Raw genomic sequence first — 21,980 nt, 5'->3', positions numbered from 1 at the left:
GCTTCCGCTGTATTTATTTGCCTATTCCGTCACCTTAGCCGACGCATCCCTGGTCTGTGTCTTTTAACATATCATTGTTTCTTTTGTACGTTTTACACAGATGCTATCATCGCTGGAATGTGCAACACTCTTCAAAGCCCCTGACATAGAAGTTGAATTTTGAGTAGGAAGTTGAATTTTGACTTGCAGAATCCTACATACATGACCATATTTCACATCTTCTTCAGCAGGAGCTGCCTTTCCAAGCAGTTTTCTGTTTCCTTTCTTTATTAAATCAACAGTGAAGTTATTCTTCTTTGCATTACACTGAGCTCTTACAATTTGTGTTTTCACATGTATAAGCAGATTTCAACTTATTCAAGATATAAGAATTTTTGTGGCACACAAGTTGAATCAGTACGTTCTATGCACCAGAAAATCAAATTATTCAGATACCTCAGTTTGAAGCCAACCTGTAAACACCGAAAGAAAAACCTTCTTGGGTCTGCATGGAAACCCTTGGGTTTCAGCTTGTATTATGGTGCATTAGGCAACATTACTAGATGTTTCATATGATATGATCGTAAAGAATGATCAAGCTTATGATAGACATAGCCAATCCATGTATGGGCAATGTAATGATCAACAGCCTACTGGTTTCCAGGCCTGCTATATCTTCTCAAATGAAAAAAATGAAAGCAAAACTTGGCATTATATTTTTATGGCATTAATAGGACCATAGAATTTTAAGAACTTGCAACAAGCTAGCAATTGCTGCCTTGAGCAAGTCAATTGAATAAAATAGGAGTGATGGAGCCTTTTGAGTAGGTTTTAGCAGTAAAGGATTCCGAGGTTAAGAAACACAGCTATGTGCATACAGTGGACTCAAACATGATATATCTTTCTTAATTTATGCAGATATTACAAACATGGAAAATAACAACCATGGCAAGGCAGCAGAAGATCCAAAATTCTTGCTATCGCACCAAGCTGTTACAAAAGGAACCAATTATGTTCAGGACAATTGAATTTCAAGGTTTTTGCAACAACATTTCTTACATCCAATTCTTGTACATTCTTAAACAGAAGTCAGTAACTGTTCTTTTCCTAGTTTTTCTGTTCAAAACATTTTCCCTTCCCAGCCCAATTTCTCTGACAAAGATGTCAAAGTAGACCATGGCATCATGGCATCATATATAGACGTTGAAGGAGTAGTGGTATTAGGCCGATTAAACTACGAGGGATCTTTCTTTGAAGAATCGAAGGAAAAGATTGCCTCAGAAATTATCCCTGCACACCAATTGCGATATTTCTTGGGTAAGTACAAGAAAAAACAAACATGAGAACCATGAAGAATGGCGACTCTTACTTACATACATACATCAGCGGCTCGTAAGAATTTCAACTGCTACGTTTAGATCTCCATCAGCAGCTGAAATCGCAACTTCTCCCTGCGTTTGAACCAATCCCAACGCATTTGTTTCGACATAATATATCGATTCTTTTGGTTCCCAAAATTTTGGTTTTTTTAAGTTAATCTTGACATCTCAATTTGATATGCATACGCTACACTTTGCATCAGAAGTTCACTATATCAACTTTTCAATCACAACTCTTAGAGCATGTTTGTATTTGAGATAATTTTTGTGTTTCTTCTAAACGTACTAAATAAATCATTTTGTTAATTATTAAATGTAATTTATTATTTGTAAGATCTAATATAATTTGTATTTAAAATATAGGGTAATCAAAAGCAAGTTGAAGCTATTTTTTTATTTTTTTTTTTTCTGTTGTCTCCACTTGAAGTGGAGAGTGAATTAATTCATTCTTCATTGTTCACATGAAAAGTGAAGAGCTTTTTCATTGTTCATAATCAGAACGGGTCTGGCCTAAATTTAAATGCATTGAACTGGAATCGAACTAGTAAAATAAAATAAAAAACTATTTTTTTATTTTTAATTGTGTTTTATTCGAAAAACTAATATTTATCATTATTCAATGACACTACATAATTAAATTAAAAGGAGATCTCATGATGATATAGCATTTGCAGAATTTGATCGCAATCCCAATTTTGTTCCTAATGATATTTTACCTGATATTATTGTACGCTTTAGGAAACCACGAAAACTGTAGTCCTTGTCGGATGGATTTCATACGTAATGGAATTGCAAATAGTTTAATGGAACAATAAAAAAATATTTTATATAAAGTATTATTTATTTCATAATGTAATAGCAGTAGTTAAATCTATAATATTTAAATTAAAAACCATCAATATTAATATATATCTTTTTTAGTTATTTTATAACCTCAATTTGAAAAGCATTATTAACCAAACACATTAAACTACTTTTTGTTCAACCTCAATTTCAACCATAATTTTAACTAAACATATATAAATATCAAACCAACCTTAACCAAAAATGTTTTTTATAAAACAAATTTTTTTAAACCACAACCACAAAAGCTAACACAAACTCAGTTAGATTTTACGAGTTTACTAAATTTATGATATGAATCAAGTCAGGTCCAAATTTAACCTTAAAATATCTACTGACTAGTTTTGTAAAATTGAGCATATCTTGCAAATCATATATTGGAATAAAGCTAAAATTTTACAGGGAAATATTATATATATGAAAAATATATTGTGGTAAATTTTCAGGTCAAATAAAGTTAAGGAACATAATATTTTAGAGAGTTAAATTTAGTAAACTAATATTGTCATATATGTCAAACAATACATTTGTGTACTGTTTGAGATATATCTAGAGCTACTGGTGGAATTTTATTTCGATTAAAGTTGTGATAGAAATTAGACATTTAAAACTTTCCAACTATATATATCTTAGGTCCAATAATTCATCCAAATGAGAGAGAACGATATTTTTGAAATCAGGAGAGAATGATATGTTTGAAATTAGGATTCAAATCTGTCAAAAATATACAGAAATTAAAAATTTAAGCTACATAAAGGAATTTTAACATGAAGATTTTTTTTATTATTCTATTCTAACTAATTAATTAATTTTAAATAATTAATTTTAATTTTAATTTTTTCTAGCGCATTAAACATTATTTAGGGGTTTATTTCATTATTAAATTTATGTTAATTAATTACTAATTTAAACTCATTAGCTTGCAACTCAAAAAGGGTCTATTAAGACTTATTGTTATAGGAACAACTAGATTGTCATTAGGTTTATATGTGCTTCCTGCCTTTTAGTGATTTCCCTTGTATTGAGAAATTTTATTTTAAGACTTTTTATTTCTCCATGTCATTAATTTATTAATTGATACTAGTTATCTTTCTCATTTTATTTACATCACTCATTGATTATAATATTGTTGACTCATTTTATCATATTTTAATGTAATTTAATTCCTTGACTAAAATTATCAATATATAATTAATTAAAAAATTACTTATAATTTTATGATTTACCAATTCAAGTCTATATTATATTTTTTATATCATGTTAAAAAAAATACTTTTTACAACCTTCATCTACAAGGCAATGGGTGTTTTAATGACAGGGTTAGTGTTTTTTTTTTTTTAATGGATAATTACTCATCATGGGCCCTTTAATTTAGCTTAGGCCTAATTCTTGTTTCCCTTGTATAATACACCTTGTATAATACAAGGAGTGATTGTTTCCCTGAAGTTCGTTTTCCTACTTCAGTGGTTCATCAATGCCATAAAATAACAAAAGCGGCACCGTGTCCCTTCAATTTCATTTTGCAGGGCTCGAAAATGGAAGAAGAGCAAGTGAAACCCCAAAACGACACCGCTTTCACTGAAGACGACGACGACCCTCCAACGTTAAGTTCACACGCTCTGGCTGCTTTGAAAGAGTTCCTCCAACAACAACAACCACAACCCATCACTGACCAAACTTCACAAACCGACGGAGAAGGTTCTGAAACCGGAGAGAAAGTAGCCTTAGTAGCAGAGGACTGGAGGCTTAGCCAGTTTTGGTACGACCCGTTAACCGCAGAGACTGTAGCAAACGAGGTTCTTGCTTTATTAACCAATCCCAGTTCACTCGCAGTTTGTATCGCTTGTCCAACTCTTTATGCTTACATCAAGGTAGTACACAAAATTGAAACTTTTGAACTGGGTTTTGCTTCTTTTTTTTTATGGGTTGATGTTAATTTTCTTGGTTTTTGGGTAAGTGGGTTTTTTTTTTGTTGGCAGAAAATTGATCCGAGTGTGAATGTGCAATTACTGGAGTATGACAAGAGATTTGAGCAATATGGGAGTGATTTCACGTTTTACGATTATAATAAACCAGAAGATTTGCCTGGTCAATTTAAGCATGCTTTTCAAGTTGTTGTTGCTGATCCTCCTTATTTGGTTAGTTATAAAGTTTGCCCCTCTGTTAACTAAAATCTGTGTTTTTTCATTGATGTTGTTTTTGCCATGTAATTAGTATCTAGTTTACTAGTGCCTATAATAAAAATTCGTATAGAGTTAAAAATGTGTTTCAAGGATTATTTTATTAGGATTTTATAGATTCCTAATGCAAGATGTATGGAATGTTATTTAATGGGGTATCTTTTTTTTGTTTTGACTGAAAGATTGAGGATGTCTGTTTTACTTGTTTTATGTTAAGGTTGCCAAGGAGAAGATTTTGTGGTACCTGTCTGTGCCATATTCGGTTTTGAACTGTTGGATTATTGGTTGAATAATTAGATATCCTTTGTTCAGGCATAATGACCTACTTAGAAGATCTCTAATATTTGTTTTTTTTTTTATTACAGATTTTGTTGTGCTATAATTTCTACTTGATCGGTAATTCCTTGTACATGTTTAGTAAGCTACAGGTTTTCAATTTTGTTCAACTGTGTCTTGTAGTCCCCGGTGGATATTTATACAAGGAAGCTTGTTTCTTGTCATTGTGCCATGGATCTTTCCCTCTGTTTTTTTCTTTTTTTTTGTTTCCGTTTAGTTGATAGACTGCAAACTGTTCAATAGTCATGTGAAAAGGCCATGGTCTCATTTAACTGATGCTTATGATGGCAGAGTCAGGAGTGCTTAGAAAAGGTTGCTAAAGCAATTTCTTTTCTTGCAATACCAGGAAAATCATATTTGCTTCTACTCACAGGTAAACATTGATCATTCTCCGTCCTACTCTTTCTCATTTGCAAGCTCTGGTGATTCTGCTATATAATGCCACTAGTCCAATCTCAGCAATCTGTAAATTTGTTGAGACCTGAGATTTTCTATAGAATTAGATATCTAGAGCAAGGGCAAAGCTAGCAGCACTCCCTCCAGCACTTGCTTGTTTACAACATCCACTTTACATCTCTTTACTCTATTTGGAATGACAAAGTGCCTATAGGGTTCCAGATTTTCCTAGCTTTGATTCGTTTTTCCTGTCTCTTTATTTTTTGTCATTTTCCTCTCTTTTAGAATCCCTTCTATTGCACCAAAACTTACTTATGTGATATTACCTTGGTTGACAATTGGATTTGGACCTTTTGCAAGAAAGTTGTGGGATTTTTAGTTTTATTTGGTAGAGAATATGTGAGTTTTGGACCTGATCTCAAATAATACATGGGATGTCTTGAATCTGGGATAAAATACACGTGGGTTTTCACTGGAGATGCTAGTCTCGTTCTTGTTGCTCAAATCTGTTGATGGAACTACCATTAAGTGGATTATTAGCTGGTTTATAGATCACTTTGGTATAATTGATCACAACAAGAAGAAACAATAAAGAGAAATTACCTTGTTCTTTGTTGATGGAAATTGAGGGTTTGGAGAAGATTCTCGCAATGTATTTAATTTAGGAGACGGTAATCTACTGGTATTTGTTCTTGTTTTAATGTGTAATCTCTTTCTTGCTTGGTCTTGGACTGCTTGTAATGATGGAAATTTTTTGTCACTAGCTCTTAGTATCTTTTTCCTCTCGCAATTAATTAGTTTGATTAAAATGAAGAGATGTGATGTGGATCTTCTAGATGCGAGAGTATTGAAAAGCAAGTGTTAGAGCGAGTGTTGCTAGCACTCCCAATGAAGTTGCATTGTATTTTCTTTCCAGCTTTCTGGTGAATCTGATGGATTGTATATTCTTGACTTGTAGGAGACGTGCAGAAGGATAAGGCAGCTGAGCTCTTAGGATTGCATTCATGTGGTTTTAGGCCTCAACATTCTAGCAAACTTGGGAATGAATTTAGGCTATTCACAAACTACGACCCTGGAATGAGACTAGGAGGGTGGGAGCTGGAGAAATAGATCTTATCTCTCTCAATAGATCTGGTGAGTTAATATTTTTGAAAACTTGCAAGTATGTACTATTTAGTAGAGTACCGCATCGCATTTCACATTGCCTAAAAACTTAGCAGAATATGTGAACTGTACATTGTCCAAGCTCAAAGTTTAACTCTGGCTTAGTTCATCGTATGTGGGCAGACTTTGGACCATTGATTCAATGCAGAGAATGATTATAACAGGAGCCTTTCCTTTAATGATAAATGGAAAAGTCGAGGTAGATCGATGCATTTAAGAATGCTTACACTATTGACGTGGGTGTATGGTGCAAAATTTTCAGCATCCTCCTGAACCCCAGGATATCTTCTGCTTATTTTAATTTTTGAACTCTGGGAAATTTTAGTTTGTAATTTTGGATCTGTGAATTAGTCCAATGTAAACTGTCTAGAGAGAATTTTTGAGATTTTAAATTGGAACCACTTTCAGATGTGCTCTCGCTCTAGCCGAGTAAAACTCACAGGTTGTACTTCAATCAACCAGTTTTTGTCACATCCCTCTCCTAATTACCTAGTATCTTTGATATATTCACTATAGAATAGTGCTAGCTAAGTAAACCAACCTCTCTAATTGCTTCTTATTGTTACCTACTCAATTAAAACAAGTATGTATAAATATACATAGCTTGGGAACTTATATGACATCTTGTTGTCTTGTCTTGATCATTCACTTATATTTTACATCTTTACACATAGTTGTCGTATCGAACTATCACACACTATAAGAGTTCATGCATGATATATGTTTACATATGCATTTACATGTGTAGTGACCCATACTAAAAAACTAACCTATAAAAGATACAATTGCACCACTTAAGTTTCAAGCTAGGATTCCAAAGAAACTGTGGTTGGGAAACCATCACACTGAGCCCTCTTTCAATCACGCTTTGATTCTTTGAAAATAATTCATCAACTGCTAATGAGATAACCTAGTGAATGATTAAAGAAATAAGAAGTTTCCAACATTGGTAGCATATGTAATATATAGGTGGCCATGATTTCTTTTAAAGCAAGCTTTACTCTTTTCACATATCATGTGCAATTATATCAACACAATATTTGGGCTAAAACATATCTTCTACTTTAGAAGAACACACATCATAATTCAATCTTTCACAATCACACTCTTATTTAGCAACAATCATATGGTGTTTCTATTGAAAACTAAGGTTATATACATTTATATTATGAAAACCCAGCTAAACATTTAAAGAACTTCTTCATACATAAAAGCATCTGAAACTATAGGATTTATGCATACTTATCAATTTAGTCACTCATTTTAAGCTTTAGCCCTCTTTCCTTTACTTTCTTTTCCTTCCTTTCTCTTATAACCTGACAAACTATCTTTGATTTTCTTTCTAACAACTATTGAATCTAATCCCTAATACGTCACAATTTGTTCTTGGAATATATGGTTTGGTGGTGTTAATTTGTATGATGGTGTTTAGCTCTCTTTTAGATTTGATGACATCTCAACATTGAAAGATAGATGAAAGATGAGACCAAATTATTTAAGGGTAGCAACACAAAATATTTTTTAAGTCAAAACTGTCATTTATTATCTATGTAGTTTTTTTTTGGTTTAGTAATAATATGTCCATTTATTAGCAACATGATTTATGGAATAAAAATAGATGGCAATTAAAAAAAGATATTCATTAAAATTATAGTGACTTAAATTAAATAGGTAAAAAAACATGTCTTCTTAATAATAAGAAAAGACTTCCTTTTTTATTTTAAAATTTAAATAAAAAATAAGGTTAAATATTGTTTAATAAACAGGTCAAGCGCATATGCTTGCTCGCTCGCTCGGCCTAAAAGACAAGGCCTGGTTAAGCATGTCCTAGAAGATCAGGTTCACGTGCCCTAATTTTTTCAATAAAACAAGCAATGCAATGTCTTATGGTTCATATTTCAGCCACCTCTAGTGGCTTGTCAAAGTTATAGTTTTTAAATTCAAAAATCTATTTTTCAACTTGTTTTCTTCTCTAAACACCTAAACAATATTTTAAGAACCTATTAAACCATTTAAACTTAAAAGCACAATCCAATCACTTAAAAACCTCAAAATTAGATTAAATAAAAAGAATGTTCCAGAGGCCTAATTTATTTTTTTGACATGATGAAAAACTCCAATGGCCTCCATGAGACTCCTCTCTATAGGATACAAATATTGACACTAAAATTGATCTTTCTTGTAGCCTGAATGTGCTCATTTTTTCTCTCCTCTCATTTTTAAATGACTTTATTTTTTATCTCTCAACATTCAATGATTGAAAAATAAAAAATAAAGTTTATGACAAAAACATAAAAATTTAAAACCTTAAGGACCAAATACTACAAACAACCTCCATGAAACCCTTCTTTACAAGACAAAAATATTAACACTAAGATAAGTTATTTTTGTAGTATAAATATGCTTGATCGACCTTTTCTCTCAACTTTTATTTTTTTATGACTTTCTCTCTTCTCTTTAACACTCCATGACTGAAACGTGAAAAATAAAATTTAGGGTCGAGATGTAAAATTCTAAAACTTTAAGGACCAAATAATACATAAATTGAAACTTCAAGGACCAAATAGAATAGTTTGGTGTCTTTTGAACAATGTGTTCAATTTTTTGTTTATTTTGATCATTGTTCTCTGATTTCTTTTAATTATAACCCAAAATTCTATTTCAAAACATAATCTTTAATTTAACATCATAATTTTATTCAACATCTCACATATATAAGAGGATGTAACGTGAAAATAAAATCCTTAATAAATAAAAAAAATATTAATATAAAAAATAAAATTCAAGAAAGAAAAAAAACACAATGTATAAATAAATAATTTTGAGTCTATAATGTTTATAGTAAAGGGGCTACATTGCTTGTGTAGTAGTCTAACTAAACGAGGGCTCAAGCTACGCTGCTAGTCCACCCCTAATTTTTCATAAAATAATCAGGCACTGTAAGTGTTTTTTTTAAAAAAAAAAAATCTAATAACTCGAATCATAGCCCCGACCAACCAATTAGCCTTGGAAAAATCTAGTCAAAACTTGTTGATCTTATTCTTTTTTAAAGAGAAACAATGTTATTTTTATATATTTATAAAATAAAAAAGAGGGTTGACCTGGATCAATCAATTTTACTAGAGTTAATTCAAGTCAATTAACCTGATTCGTGACTAGGGACTTGCTTCGGGTTCATCCTTGGATTTGGTTTGGAAAGTATGTGATAGATGAATTTTAAAACTTGAGATACTGGTTATTAGAAGTGAAGCACCATATATTGAAAAATATAAAAGTCTAATCTTTAACAATTCAAATGTTAAAGAATGTAATTGAGAAAAAAAATCAATAAAATGAAATAATCTAAAATAAAAAATTACAATCTCGACCCAACAATTTAAATCGTGAACCAGGTGATCCAAGGCCTCTGTTGGGTCGGGTTCCAACGAAAATAGAAGGATTAACCTGATATCATCCAATTAAAAATTATGGTTGACCTACAACCCAATAAGCCATGAGAAAGCTTATTCAAAACCCTTTGACCTTTTTTTCTCTTTTTTTTTTTAAAATAATTTCATTTTTATATGTTTATATAAAAAAATAAGAAAAAAAAAAAATAGGTTGACATGGGTCAACCAACCTTACACAAATCAACCCACTTGACCTGTTACCTAGGTTAACTCATTAGACATGTGACCGCAGACTTACCCTGGATCGATCTCTAGATTGAGTTTAAAAGTTATGCCATAGATAACTTTTAAAACCCGTGACATGAGTCATTACATCAGAATTACCATACATGAGAAAACCGAGAAGTCCATTCCTTGACAAATTAAATGCTGAATAATAAAATCTGAAGAAAAAAAACAATCTCATGAAAGAATTTAAAATAACAAATAGTAATTAAAATAATGAAGGTGAAATAAAAAACAAAAAATAAATTATAGGGCAAGAAAAAATCTTTGATTGGAGTGTTAAATTGAAAAAAAAAAAGTATAAGGACCAAATTAGAGAAAAAAAAAAACACAACAAACATGGATTGAATGATAAAATTAAAAACTACCAAAATCTTGACAAAAAGGCCAAGGAAAAATTAGAAACTAAAAGAAAAAGTATCAAATTGAAAAATATTATATATGAAAAATTAGAATTGATGACTAAATTGAAAATAAAAAAGGTTTTACAAAAGGATCAAGGAAAAAAAAATCAGAAATTAAAACGTTAAGGACCAAACTAGAAAAAATAAAATACCTAAAATTAGAATTGAAGGACTAAACAAATAAAACTCCTATAAAACTATCAAAGAAAAATTTAAAGAATAAAGACTAAAATTGAAATAACAAACAAAAAAAGAAAAAACTTTAATTTATTGTGAGGTGAGAGAAAAAAAGTCAACCGGTAACAAACTATCACATTATCGATGACACGTGTTGTACTAGGTGAAAAAAAAAACATAATGGCGCACTCAATGATATGATGAAAGAGCTTGTTCATTAACCAGAGAAGGCACTACACATAACCAGAGAAGGTACAACACACAGCCACACACCGCTCAAAAGATAGCGCTAGTAACTTTATTGATTAAAAGATTAATATTTTAAAAGAAAATATCAAATTACCCTCTATGTATTGAAATTTACCATAAAACCTATTTAAAAAGATAAAAGATTCCTGGATCCGTTGTTATTTTTTCCTCAGCTACAAGGGAAAAGTTGACTTTTGTTGATTTTTTATTGTTTTACTGAAAACAAAAGGTATAATTTTATTTTTTTTATGAAATTAAGGATAATTAAATTATTTAATTGTTTAAAAATTATGGAAGAAATACACACACACAATCTTTAAATGATTAATAAACTGTGTAAAAAAAAAAAAAAATACCCCCACTTGTGGTTTTCCTTGGAAAGGATAAAAGCATTATTTTACTATAGCCAGCGGTGAATATAAAAATGTGTATGAATACAGTAAATTTGACTTCTGATTTAATTGTTTTTTTATATAAAATTACAAGAGAAACCACCATAGAACGCAAGGTCAATTACTATTCGTTCCTTGGTGACTGACGTGTCATTCAACTTGGACTAAGGGTCGTCTATGTCCACAAATTATTAACCGACAAAACCATCCTTAAATATTGAACACTATTACAAATACACCCTCACTATAAGAGCCTCCCATCTTTTATCCACGGCTGCGTATCTCCTTCTCCCAAAAGGAAAGGACCCTTTCACTGAATCCAGCCTCACCATCAACCCCTTTTCGCAAATCCAACAATCAAGCATCTTCTATCCACCATACGCTCAGAAAAACTAATTCTTGTGTTTATTTCTCAGCTAAGACGAGAGCTAAACAGATGATTAAGTTTTTTATTTGGGATTCTCCTTCAGAGATTTCTTTTCTTTTGTTTGCTTATTCTACAGGTGCAGCTACTTTAGGAGATGCTAGTGTTTTTTTTTTTTTTTTTTCATTCCACTGTACCCAGAAAAAAATAGACATCTCTATGTTATTATTATCACTCCTGTGCGTGACATTTTTATTATCATTACACCTTCTGTCGATTAATATTACTAGAAGTTAAAAATTAACACGTGTCACATGCTCGCTCCAAGAAATTTCTATTGAAGCATATCTTGAACCCTAAAATTTCTTAAGAAATGCAAAGGGAGAGTTGAAAGTTGAAACACGTTCTAATGGAACTTAATGTGGACCAACAAAACGAGACACTATAAAACTATCAATCCCTAAATGAAAGTTGAAACACGTTCTAATGGAAATCATATCCTTATATGTTATAGAAAAAGTTGTTTAATCTATTATTTTGAGATTCATTAAATTTTTTTATGGTGATAATATTTGTCTTCTTCATAGTACATTGATTGTCTTCTCAATTCGTATTACCTGATGTCTCAAACTTCTGACAGAAACATAGAACTAACAATACGAACACACTAGTATCTGTTATTGATGGATTAGATTGGAACAAGATGGATTTTGAAGCTTTTCTGGTCTGAATGTTCGTAGCTGACAAGGGTTATGGGCAGAAATATGAGCCCTCCCTTGAAGCCTCGGTGCTTTCCTCAACCTGACACCGAATCACTACTACCCTTCTCTGCCTGATCTGGCCTGATTCCATGTAAAGAACTACCTTTGAGTGCACTAAGTGCATCTAACCTCGAGTCCCTGTCTTTAATATAATCCAATAATTTGTCTTGAATATCTAAAGAAATAATATCTTTTTCCCTGAGTAGATTTATGAAGCCCTCTGCATTATCCATGTCTCCGGAGTCTTTCAAGTGCTGCAAACAGGCAACCCAACTTACAGTGCTGGGTCTGCTCCTTGGTCCAGATAAGACTATCATTTCCTTCATTGCTTCCACTGCCTTTGGAGTTTGATTATGTTGTAGATACCCTTTTGCCAATAAATACCATGTATTCGCATTAGGTTTTGTACCATTTGATGTTGCCCTCTGCAGAAGCATTTCAGCCTTCTCCAAAAGACCTTTTCTGGAATAAGCATCAACAAGGAAGTTTGGAATGATGATGTCATCGCATAACTCTTGGGATTCCCACTCCTCAAAAATCTTCTCTGCGCTTTCAAGGTCATCAAACTTCAACAGAGAGGTTATGACACTAATATTTTTCCGATTCCTAACATACTTCTTGTGAAGTTCCCACACCCTCAAGACATCTTCTTTTGTACCAGTTGTGGCATATTGTGTCATAAGGTAATCATATGGTGTACTTCGTCTTTCCCCAGTAATCAGTCTCTCGCATCTCTTCAGCATTTCCAGAGCTTTGTCCAAAAGCCCAACTTTTGAATAGCCATTTGCCACAGTAGCATAAGTGGCCCAGTCCAAAACAACATTGGGATCAGATTCTATCCTCTTTAGAGTCTTCTCCATTCCCTCAATGTCAGAAGCAGCTGCATATGAACTTAGACGTATGCAATACGCAAATTTATCTAAGGAAATGCCATTTTCCTCCATTTCTCGCATCAGAGGGTCAAGTTTCTCAGTGTTCCCGGTCTTGTAATAAAGGTTAAGCATGACTGTGAAAACTAAGGGTTTTCTGGCAAAACCCAATTCCCTCATTCTCTGCATCACAGCCTCTGCTTTTTCCACGGATTTTACATAGGCATAGCAGTTGAGAAGTGCACCATAACTCTCAAGTCCTTTTAATTTTGTTGGAATGTTATTGAAATAGTTTTCTACTTGTTCTATCCCATGAACTTTCGAGATCAAGTCCAGCCGCACTGCAACAGCACGTGATGTCAGAGCAAGATATCTTTTGTCAGTCATCCACATCGAAATCTGGGATAAAATAGTGTGATCCACAAATTAGTAACCCGCATTATGAAATCATAATATCATTAAAAATAAAGATAACATCCAATATATCATCATTTATCTAACAGACATTAGAATCTCTAACATGAATATATTGTTACCCAAGATAAGCAGAAATGAAGGACAACAAAGAAGCAGTGTCAGAATCCCCAGTATCACATGCATATAGAATGTCAAGCATGACAATGCAATTAATCATTAAGTACATTAACTTCAAAGCCTTATACTACTTGTGTGAATTGGCACAATAATGTTATTCAATGACCATTAGCATGCTGGCTGCAAGCTCATTTATGGCAGAGTTTTACCTGACATACAACTGAATTCAAACATAAAATCAAGGGGTATATACTAATTTCATTTCTAATTTTTAAAAAGTCACGCTCTCAAATCACAAGAATATAAAAACAAGAGAAAGATCATATGGTAAGAGACATTCCTGCCATAAATAACATAAACTAGTCCAAACCTTAATTGGGCAAAAAATAATTAGAAATTTATGTTGAGTTTATAACAATACATCATGATAAGATTCCGGTTTACCCGAAGAACTCATGTGGTGCAACTTAGATGTAACTTTGATCATAATGAGAACAATACTTCTTTTGAAAAGAAGAAGAAGATGAATATATTAGTAAAAGGAAGAATTTGTAATAGCATTTTTCTCTTATGGGATAGTAAAATAAAAGTAAACACAGAATTGCTTCTCTGAAAATCAGATAAAGTGATGACACTAAAAGCTCCAGTAGAAAACTACTATTTATTTGTGTAAAACCATTTAATAGAAGTGTGGAAATGCGCTTCATGACAATGCTATAAAGAAGTTTTCTAAGTCATCATCTGTTATTGAAAACATTTGGGAAAAAAAAAACGACAATACTATAAACAATTTATCTAACTCATAATTCACTTCCTGATAATATTTGAGAAAATCAAAATTTGGGATTTCGTCACTATATATATATATATATTTCTTAATTTCTGGTTACCCCATAATTTGAGTAAAAAACTTGGAGTAACTTGTATGCGAGTAACTTTAATTTTTGAGACCTGAAATGGATCAAGATTCATAAAAAAAAAAATTCCAATTTACTTCGCAAGCATGAAACAACATAAGCATCCTAAAAGCAAAACAGTCATCACTAATCTATAAAAGAAAAAACACTAAGAAAATTATTTTAAATAGTTGCTTAATTCAGGAGACCCACAATGGTATCTCAACAAACAAAAGCAAACCCTTTTCATATCATAAAAAATTATGTGAACCCAAAAAAAAGTTTTCAATCAAATTCATTTCTTTACACTTCAAAGGTTCCAACTTTATAAAAAGAAAATTTCAAAAAAATATATGGGATTAAATACCTCAAGAGCATGATGATAACGCCTGTAATGACGTAACTCCTTGATTAGGGCATGGATTAAATCTTCCCAAATAGTTTCTCCTTCTTGAATCCATTTGTCGAGAACTGGAATCACTGAGACATTGTGGTCTCTGATTCTTGAAAGTCGACGTGACAGTCGAGTGAAGGGGCCTTTCCACGGTGGCTCTCTAGATCTTGGGTTTTGTATTTTTGAGTAAAAAAATCGAATGCCCTCTACGTTTTTGGTATTCAAGCGACTGATCGTAGAGGATATATAGGCTAATCGAAGGAGATTCATTTGCTGCAAACAATAGCAATAGCAAGTTAGCAACTGTGAATTTGAGAGAGAAGGGTTCAAGGAGGGTTTTAAAGAAGATAGTGGGCTGATGATTTTGGCCCAACTTGAATGTTATAGTTACAAATGAATATGGGTCTACTTGAGATTATAATAATAAAAAATTTAAATGTTTTTTATTTTTTGAAAATATATTAAAATAATATTTTTTTAAAAAAAATATTTTTAATATTAAAACATTAAAATAATCTAAAAATATTAATTTAAAGTAAAAAAAAATATATTTTAAATTAAAAAAAAAAACACAGGGATATCTTGTATTTCTACAAAATAAAAATAAAAAAATCAAATCATACAAACTGGCACCCCTCAGTCATTTTCCTACCTCAATTTTTGAGAGCCTGATTAACATATATAAACGATTAACAAGCCAACATATCAAATATCATGTCAATAGATATTCAGCAAGTCAACATGCTAATACGCTATTAAGATATAGGATCAACTTTTTTTTTAACATAAAAAATATATTTAAATAGTGATAACACAAATGAATTCAAGTTAACTTGACTAACTTATTATTCAAGATAATTCAAAAACAAAATTGAAAACTCAAGATTCAATATTCTAAATGTCAAGAATAAAATTCAAAAAAATAAAGTTAAAACAATAATAATAAAAAAAAAAATGAAAAACCAAATCTGATATAAAAACTAATGAAAAAAAATAATGAGGGACTTAATAAAAAAAAGATAGAAAAAGAGAAATTAAAATAATGAGAACCAAAATTGGATAAAAATAAATAAATAAAATGTTAAGGGATAAAATTAAAAGATAAAACAAATTAAGAAAAAGATAATACAAAAATAGCAATTAAAAAAATGAGAAACTAAATCTTGAAAAAAAAATGAAATAAAATGTTGATGGGAAAAATTAAAAGAAAAAAATAACAAGGAAAGGATAAAAAAGCAACAATCAAGAGAATAAATACTATATTTGATATAAAAACAAAACAAAATCAAATGAAAAGAGATGAAACTGATAAAAAAAATCTTAAAAAAAATCCAAAACAAAGAAGGACCAATAAAAAAGAGGATCATATTGAATTTTTTTTCTCCATTATTTTTTATCAAAATAATATAATTTTTACTTTTTAGCTAAATAAAAAAATCAAGCATTAGTTAGGAAAAAATCATGTCAATACCAGATGATTTTTTTTACCATTATTTTTTTATGAAAATAATTTTATTTTTACTTCCTGCACAATAAAAAAATCCGATTGACCCCGATGACCCTGATTATTCAACCCAACCCATGACCCAGGACATGATGGGGGTCAACTCTCGGCTAAGTTTTAAAAGCATGATTAAAAAAAAAAACATCAAATATAATATAAAAATTCAATAAAATTAAACAATAAGGGATAAATTATATATATAAAAAAAACAATTAATCAAGAAGAGAACTCAAAATAAAAGGAATTGTAATCAAAGAATGATGATTAAATTCAACAAAAAATTAAATTAAATTAAATGATTAGGGATTAAATCAAAAAATAAAATCCAATAAAAAATATTAAAAACAACATAAACAGGAATCAAAAAATAATGATCAAATTTGATTAAAAAAAACATAAAAAATTAAATGTCAAATAATAAAAATTAAAAAACAAATAAATTAAATTCGATACAATTAAATGATTACAAACCACCTTGCAACTTTGCAAGTCGAGCATATTTTTTGAGGTGGAGAAAACAGAGAAAGAAAGAAAGGAAAAATATTATCGTAGAAGCTCCTATATGTAAAAGGTGAAGAGATGCTTTGAGTGCCGCAGTGGAAGGCTACCAACAGCTACTGGAAAACGCTGCACACACCGGCTATTTTTTTTTATTATAGAAAGACCTGAATATTATTTACCTATAATTTCAAGAAATAAAATGCCCTTTAACCTTAGAGCAAAAAAAATTTGATCTCAAAGAGAGATTATGCGGTAATTACATTATAAAAAATATATATAAATATATTTTTTTTTATCTTCGTATGGCTCATCAATTATTTTAATATAGATTGCATTGTGCATAATTCATGGTAGAATACCGAAGAGTTTTAGTTTTATCTGTAATATAAGATGATTCAGGTATCTGACATCGGCATTATAGTATCTTCGGCAAGCAGCTGTGATGTGGATTGCTCGAGTGTCGTCCATCACTACCGTAGCATGGCATATAAGTTGCCATACCCTTTTCCCTTTTGCATCTTTATACTGCACAGCATTTGATTCTCTTAACTAATTTTGGTCCAAGTAAGATTAAGGAACGCTTCTGTTTTTCAAACAAAGATACTGGATAAGCCACTCCAATTTAATTGTCAATATTCAATTGAGTAAGGGGAAAAAGGAGGGGAAATCGATCAGCTTGGTATGCACATCAGTCATCACTGCTATCCTCCTCCGGACTGGAGGACTCCAGGGTGGTGGTGTTTGCGTCCAGAGAAAAGCCTTTCAGAGCCCTGTATACATCTAAATATGAGTCCCAATCCAAGTCAAAGATCTGTCTTGAATATCTAAAGAAGGAATAAAATTACTGTTATATGCATATAAATTGAAAGTAACACCCTCTGTCTATCTTAATGTTCTCCTAGATGATATAATCCTTGATGGGATGAGTTTAAACCATGATATTGACTGGGATTATGGTCTCCGCCCCCAGTTCACATTTATGGACATCTGATGCATTTCATTTGACCACTAGCAAACCATGAAATGCATTTGCTTGCGAGCTAATTCTGAAACAAACCATCTATATAGCACAAAACAAGTAGCTTGATTTGCAGTATAACTTGGGCTACAGTAAATGGACTTCCCCAACTAAATCCATGGTCCATGTGCTAGTTGGAGCTTTCACTTCATAAAGTTCCCTGGAATTGTATCTGATGTCTTCCTCGTTGCGGTCCTATTTGGTCTGCAATTGCTGTAACAATCTCTGGCTTTAGTTTCGCTTCAATAGCACTGAAGAATCACAATCCAAATTCGAAGAACATGGTGCATCTGAGATTGTTATCAAATGTGTATTATAATTCAATTATCCTGAACATTGACAAAGATGATATCCTTATATCCCGGTTCACAAATTCAACGGCTTCCTCGTGGTCTCCGCTTCCAAGTTTTTCAGACAGGCCTACACACTGTCATTACCTGGGGTCCAGCTGTGCCTAGAAACCAGGGTTGCTTTTTGATCATTTTCGCTCGCCATTGAAGAAACCTTATTGCTGAATAAGACCACGAACATGCTTCAGTTTTCCATGTACTTGACATTTGCTTGTTGATAAGGATTTCCTTTTCTAAAAGAACAGGTAAAAGAAATCATTTTTGCAGGATAATGGGAGTTAAGTTCACTCAGGAGTTTACCCAGCAAATCTGCAAGAAGTTGCTTGATCATGGACCAAATCACTGCTAACTAAAAGACTGCCAGAAGAAACATCATCCCCCAATTTTTCAGATTTCTGTGTGCCTTTTATCTCTCTACCTCATTGCAATAATTGCCAACCCCCTCTGATCATAGAATTCAAGTTAATTGTCATTCAAAGCACCCAGCACATCTGAGCTTGACTTCGCATTCTTAATGTGATTCAACAATCTTTCTTGAATATCCAAGGAAATAATATCATTGTCCCTAAGTAGGTCCATGAAATTCGTCAGTTTCCCCAATTCTCCCTCCACTTTCAAGTACCCCAAACAGTTAGCTAAAATTTCATTGCTTGGCTTCCACATTCGTCCAGAAACCACTACTGCTTTCTTCATTGCTTCCACAGCCTTCAGTGTTTGACCATTTTGAAGATACCCTGTTGCCAAATGGTACCATGTTTTTGCATTAGGTTCCCCTCCTTTTGATATTGCCCTATCAATTAATGTTTCAGCCTTCTCCACGAGACCTTTTCTCGAATAGGCATCAATAAGGAAGTTTGGAATATGGATATCATAACAAGAATGATTTTGGAACTCCCACTCCTCAAAAATCTTTTCTGCATTTTCAAAGTCATCTAACTTCAATAGAGAGGTTATGATACTAATATATGCCTCTTTGTAAACCTTCTCATTTTTCTTGTGAAGTTCCCAAATTCTTAGGACTTCATTTGTCTTCCCAGTTGCAGTATATAGGGTGATTAGAGAATCATATGCTGTTCCCCTTCTTTTACCTGTAACTAGTCTCTCAGATTTCTTCAGCATTTCCAGAGCCTTGTCAACAAGTCCAAGTTTTATATATCCTTTTGCAGCAGCAGTGTACGAGGTCCAGTCCAAAAACACGTTGGGATCAGATTCCATTTTTGCCAGAGTCTTCTCAATGCCTACAACGTCAGAAACAGAGGCGTATGCACTCAGTTGTATGGAATGTGCGAATTTGTCGCAGCCAATACCATTTTGTTCCATTTCTTGCATCAGACTGTCAATTTTCTCAGGGTTTCCAGTCTGATAATAAAAATTAAGGATGACATTGTAAACCAATAATGTGTTGGCAAAACCTAGGTTCTTCATCTCCTGCACGACAGACTCTGCTTTTTCCACCAATTTTGCTTTGGCATAGCAGTTGAGGAGTGCACTATAAACCTTTAGAACTTTTAAGTGTTGTGGAGTGTTATTGAAGAGCTTCTGTGCTTGTTCTATCCCATGAACCTTTGAGATCAAGTCCAGCTGAACAGCGACATCTTGTGATGCAAGTTCAAAGTACCCACTGTCAGTCATCCACGTTGAAATCTGGGAGAATTTTAATCAGACATGCTTGTCAGGAAAAGAGATTGTGAAATAATAAAAAAAAAAAATATTTTTTTTGAGAGATGAAAGAAAGAATCAGCTAAAAGTTTATCCATCAAGTTAAGTATAATGAACTTATTCCCCACGGCCATAGAAGCTAGAATGCTACCATAGTTGAGCTTTTATGCGTCAATTGCCATGAAAGGCACAACAACAGGAAATAACGTGGAATTAATCCAGCATAAATTGCAAATAAAATTTCAAGCAGAATATCTTGATTGTTTTCTTGAATTAATATTACGATTACACATTACTTCCATAATGATATCCTGTGCTCTATCAATCTGCCTTTTGTAGTCGCACATCAGCAGCATAATTTAACATGCAATATCAAGCCATATTGGTCAGGACTGAAAATGTGTCCAAATATCAGTTTATGGACTCCGCCCACCCCCACTTCATCAACCAAGAAGCATAAGCTCTCCGTGATAAGAGTTTTGCTGTTATAAATCAGCCATAATCAACAAGTCTAGCAGGACCACATCATACCAAGAAGGGGCCATTGACAGCAAGCTCCTGCTATCACATTTTCGACTTGGATAAATTTAACTATCAGCACCACCACCACCAAAACTTGGAGGAAAGCAGTAGTTGCTCTACCTAATAGGCAACGGTAGTGAGTTCCAAATGTGTTGCTAGTGGGATGAACATACTTTGAGTTGATTGAACACAGTAACACAACGTGACATTACCCAGAGATACTTAAAACCAGCACAGGACGAACACCCCCCCCCCCAACAACTAATTCAAAATTGAGATTATTAGACTTGTTTTTCAAATAAATCAATAATTAGACATTTGGGGCCAAATCAATAACTTCAGACAATATGTTTCTGTCCTTCATTGTCCTCTTCTCGGTACCCCAAATACATAAACAGAAAGCTATATAAAAAATAGCAAACACTCATTAAGCAATCAAATTGTTTGTTCTCAAGAACCCACTGGGTTCAATCAAAACCAATTTCCGTATGCACGCATCACACACACACACACACAAACATATATATATATATATATATATATATATATATATATACCTCAAGAGCATGAGCATATCGTTTGTGGAACCGGAGCTCCTTGATGAATTCACGGAGTTGATTTTTGTTGACGGGTTGTCCTTCAAGGACCCATTGATTGAGAAATAGTGAAATGGTGATCGTTTGATCTGCAAGTGACGATATTCTGTTGTACAGCACGTTCATTGCATCTGTCCATGGCTTTTTTGTTCTTCCAGTTGGGGTTGTCGAGTACGAACGATTAATGATAAGTGGCTGTCTTCGAGGACCCATTACAGTGTTTCTGATGATCCTGTGGTGCAGTGTTTTAACGGTTAATGGAACAAGTTTCATCGTCTTGAAGACTGACATAGACATGGCTAGCTAGAGGAAGCGAGGGAGAGAGTGAGCCTGGTTTTTAATGAATTATTTATTATTTTTGAGGTGAGTGAGGTATTAAAGGTGTCTGCCATCGTTAAGATCAAGAAAAAATCTACGAGTAGATGTGAGTAAAAAAATTTAAACAAACCGATTAAACCAAGAAAATAAAAAAAAAATCAAAAAAATTAAATAAAAAAAACTCAATTAACCGGTTAAAAATTTACAAAATAATTCTGATTCGATTTGATTTCAGTTTATAAAGTCTAAAACCAATTAAACCAAACTGAACTGAACCGATTTAACTAAGCCACCACTTAAAAAAAAAAAAAAAAGGATATAAATAGCATGTTTTCCTAATCCTAAACCTAAATTAGCTTTCCTCTAAAAACAAAATCAGCCGCCCCCTCTCTTGCTCTCTGCATCTCTCCATTTCTCATTTCCATTTGCTCCATGCTCCTTTATTTGTTAAGCTCTGCTCCATGCTCCTCTTATTTGAAAGGCACGCCACCCTCTTCACTTTTGCAATTTTACATTTAATT

General features: G+C 32.5%; 2 protein-coding genes across 3 annotated transcripts; one reads left to right on the top strand and one right to left on the bottom strand.

Moving 5' to 3' along the window:
* The first annotated feature begins 3,616 nt into the window (after positions 1-3,616).
* On the top strand, positions 3,617-6,748 carry LOC118049952 (uncharacterized). Of its 2 annotated transcripts, none has more exons than XM_035060154.2 (5): positions 3,617-4,072; positions 4,181-4,339; positions 5,009-5,090; positions 6,072-6,247; positions 6,383-6,748. In XM_035060154.2, the coding sequence occupies exons 1-4, from the start codon at positions 3,737-3,739 to the stop codon at positions 6,221-6,223; spliced, it is 729 nt and encodes a 242-aa protein (XP_034916045.1). In that variant the 5' UTR covers positions 3,617-3,736; the 3' UTR covers positions 6,224-6,247; positions 6,383-6,748. The 2 variants fall into 2 exon arrangements, with proteins under 2 accessions (XP_034916045.1, XP_034916037.1); XM_035060146.2 differs by having other exon boundaries at positions 3,619-4,072; positions 6,401-6,748.
* A 5,270-nt stretch (positions 6,749-12,018) lies between these two features.
* Positions 12,019-21,554, bottom strand: LOC118051196 (uncharacterized). The gene is made up of 5 exons (XM_035061782.2): positions 21,103-21,554; positions 18,828-20,008; positions 18,665-18,721; positions 14,965-15,346; positions 12,019-13,566 (listed from the first exon to the last, which is right to left on the bottom strand). The coding sequence occupies exons 1-5, from the start codon at positions 21,436-21,438 to the stop codon at positions 12,334-12,336; spliced, it is 3,189 nt and encodes a 1,062-aa protein (XP_034917673.1). The 5' UTR covers positions 21,439-21,554; the 3' UTR covers positions 12,019-12,333.
* Between the last annotated feature and the right edge of the window lie 426 nt (positions 21,555-21,980).

The sequence above is a fragment of the Populus alba genome, chromosome 16 (assembly GCF_005239225.2).
Source record: "Populus alba chromosome 16, ASM523922v2, whole genome shotgun sequence".
NCBI classification, from domain to species: domain Eukaryota; kingdom Viridiplantae; phylum Streptophyta; class Magnoliopsida; order Malpighiales; family Salicaceae; genus Populus; species Populus alba.
Note: the sequence above shows the minus strand (reverse complement) of the source record. Positions and strands in the feature narration are given on the sequence as shown.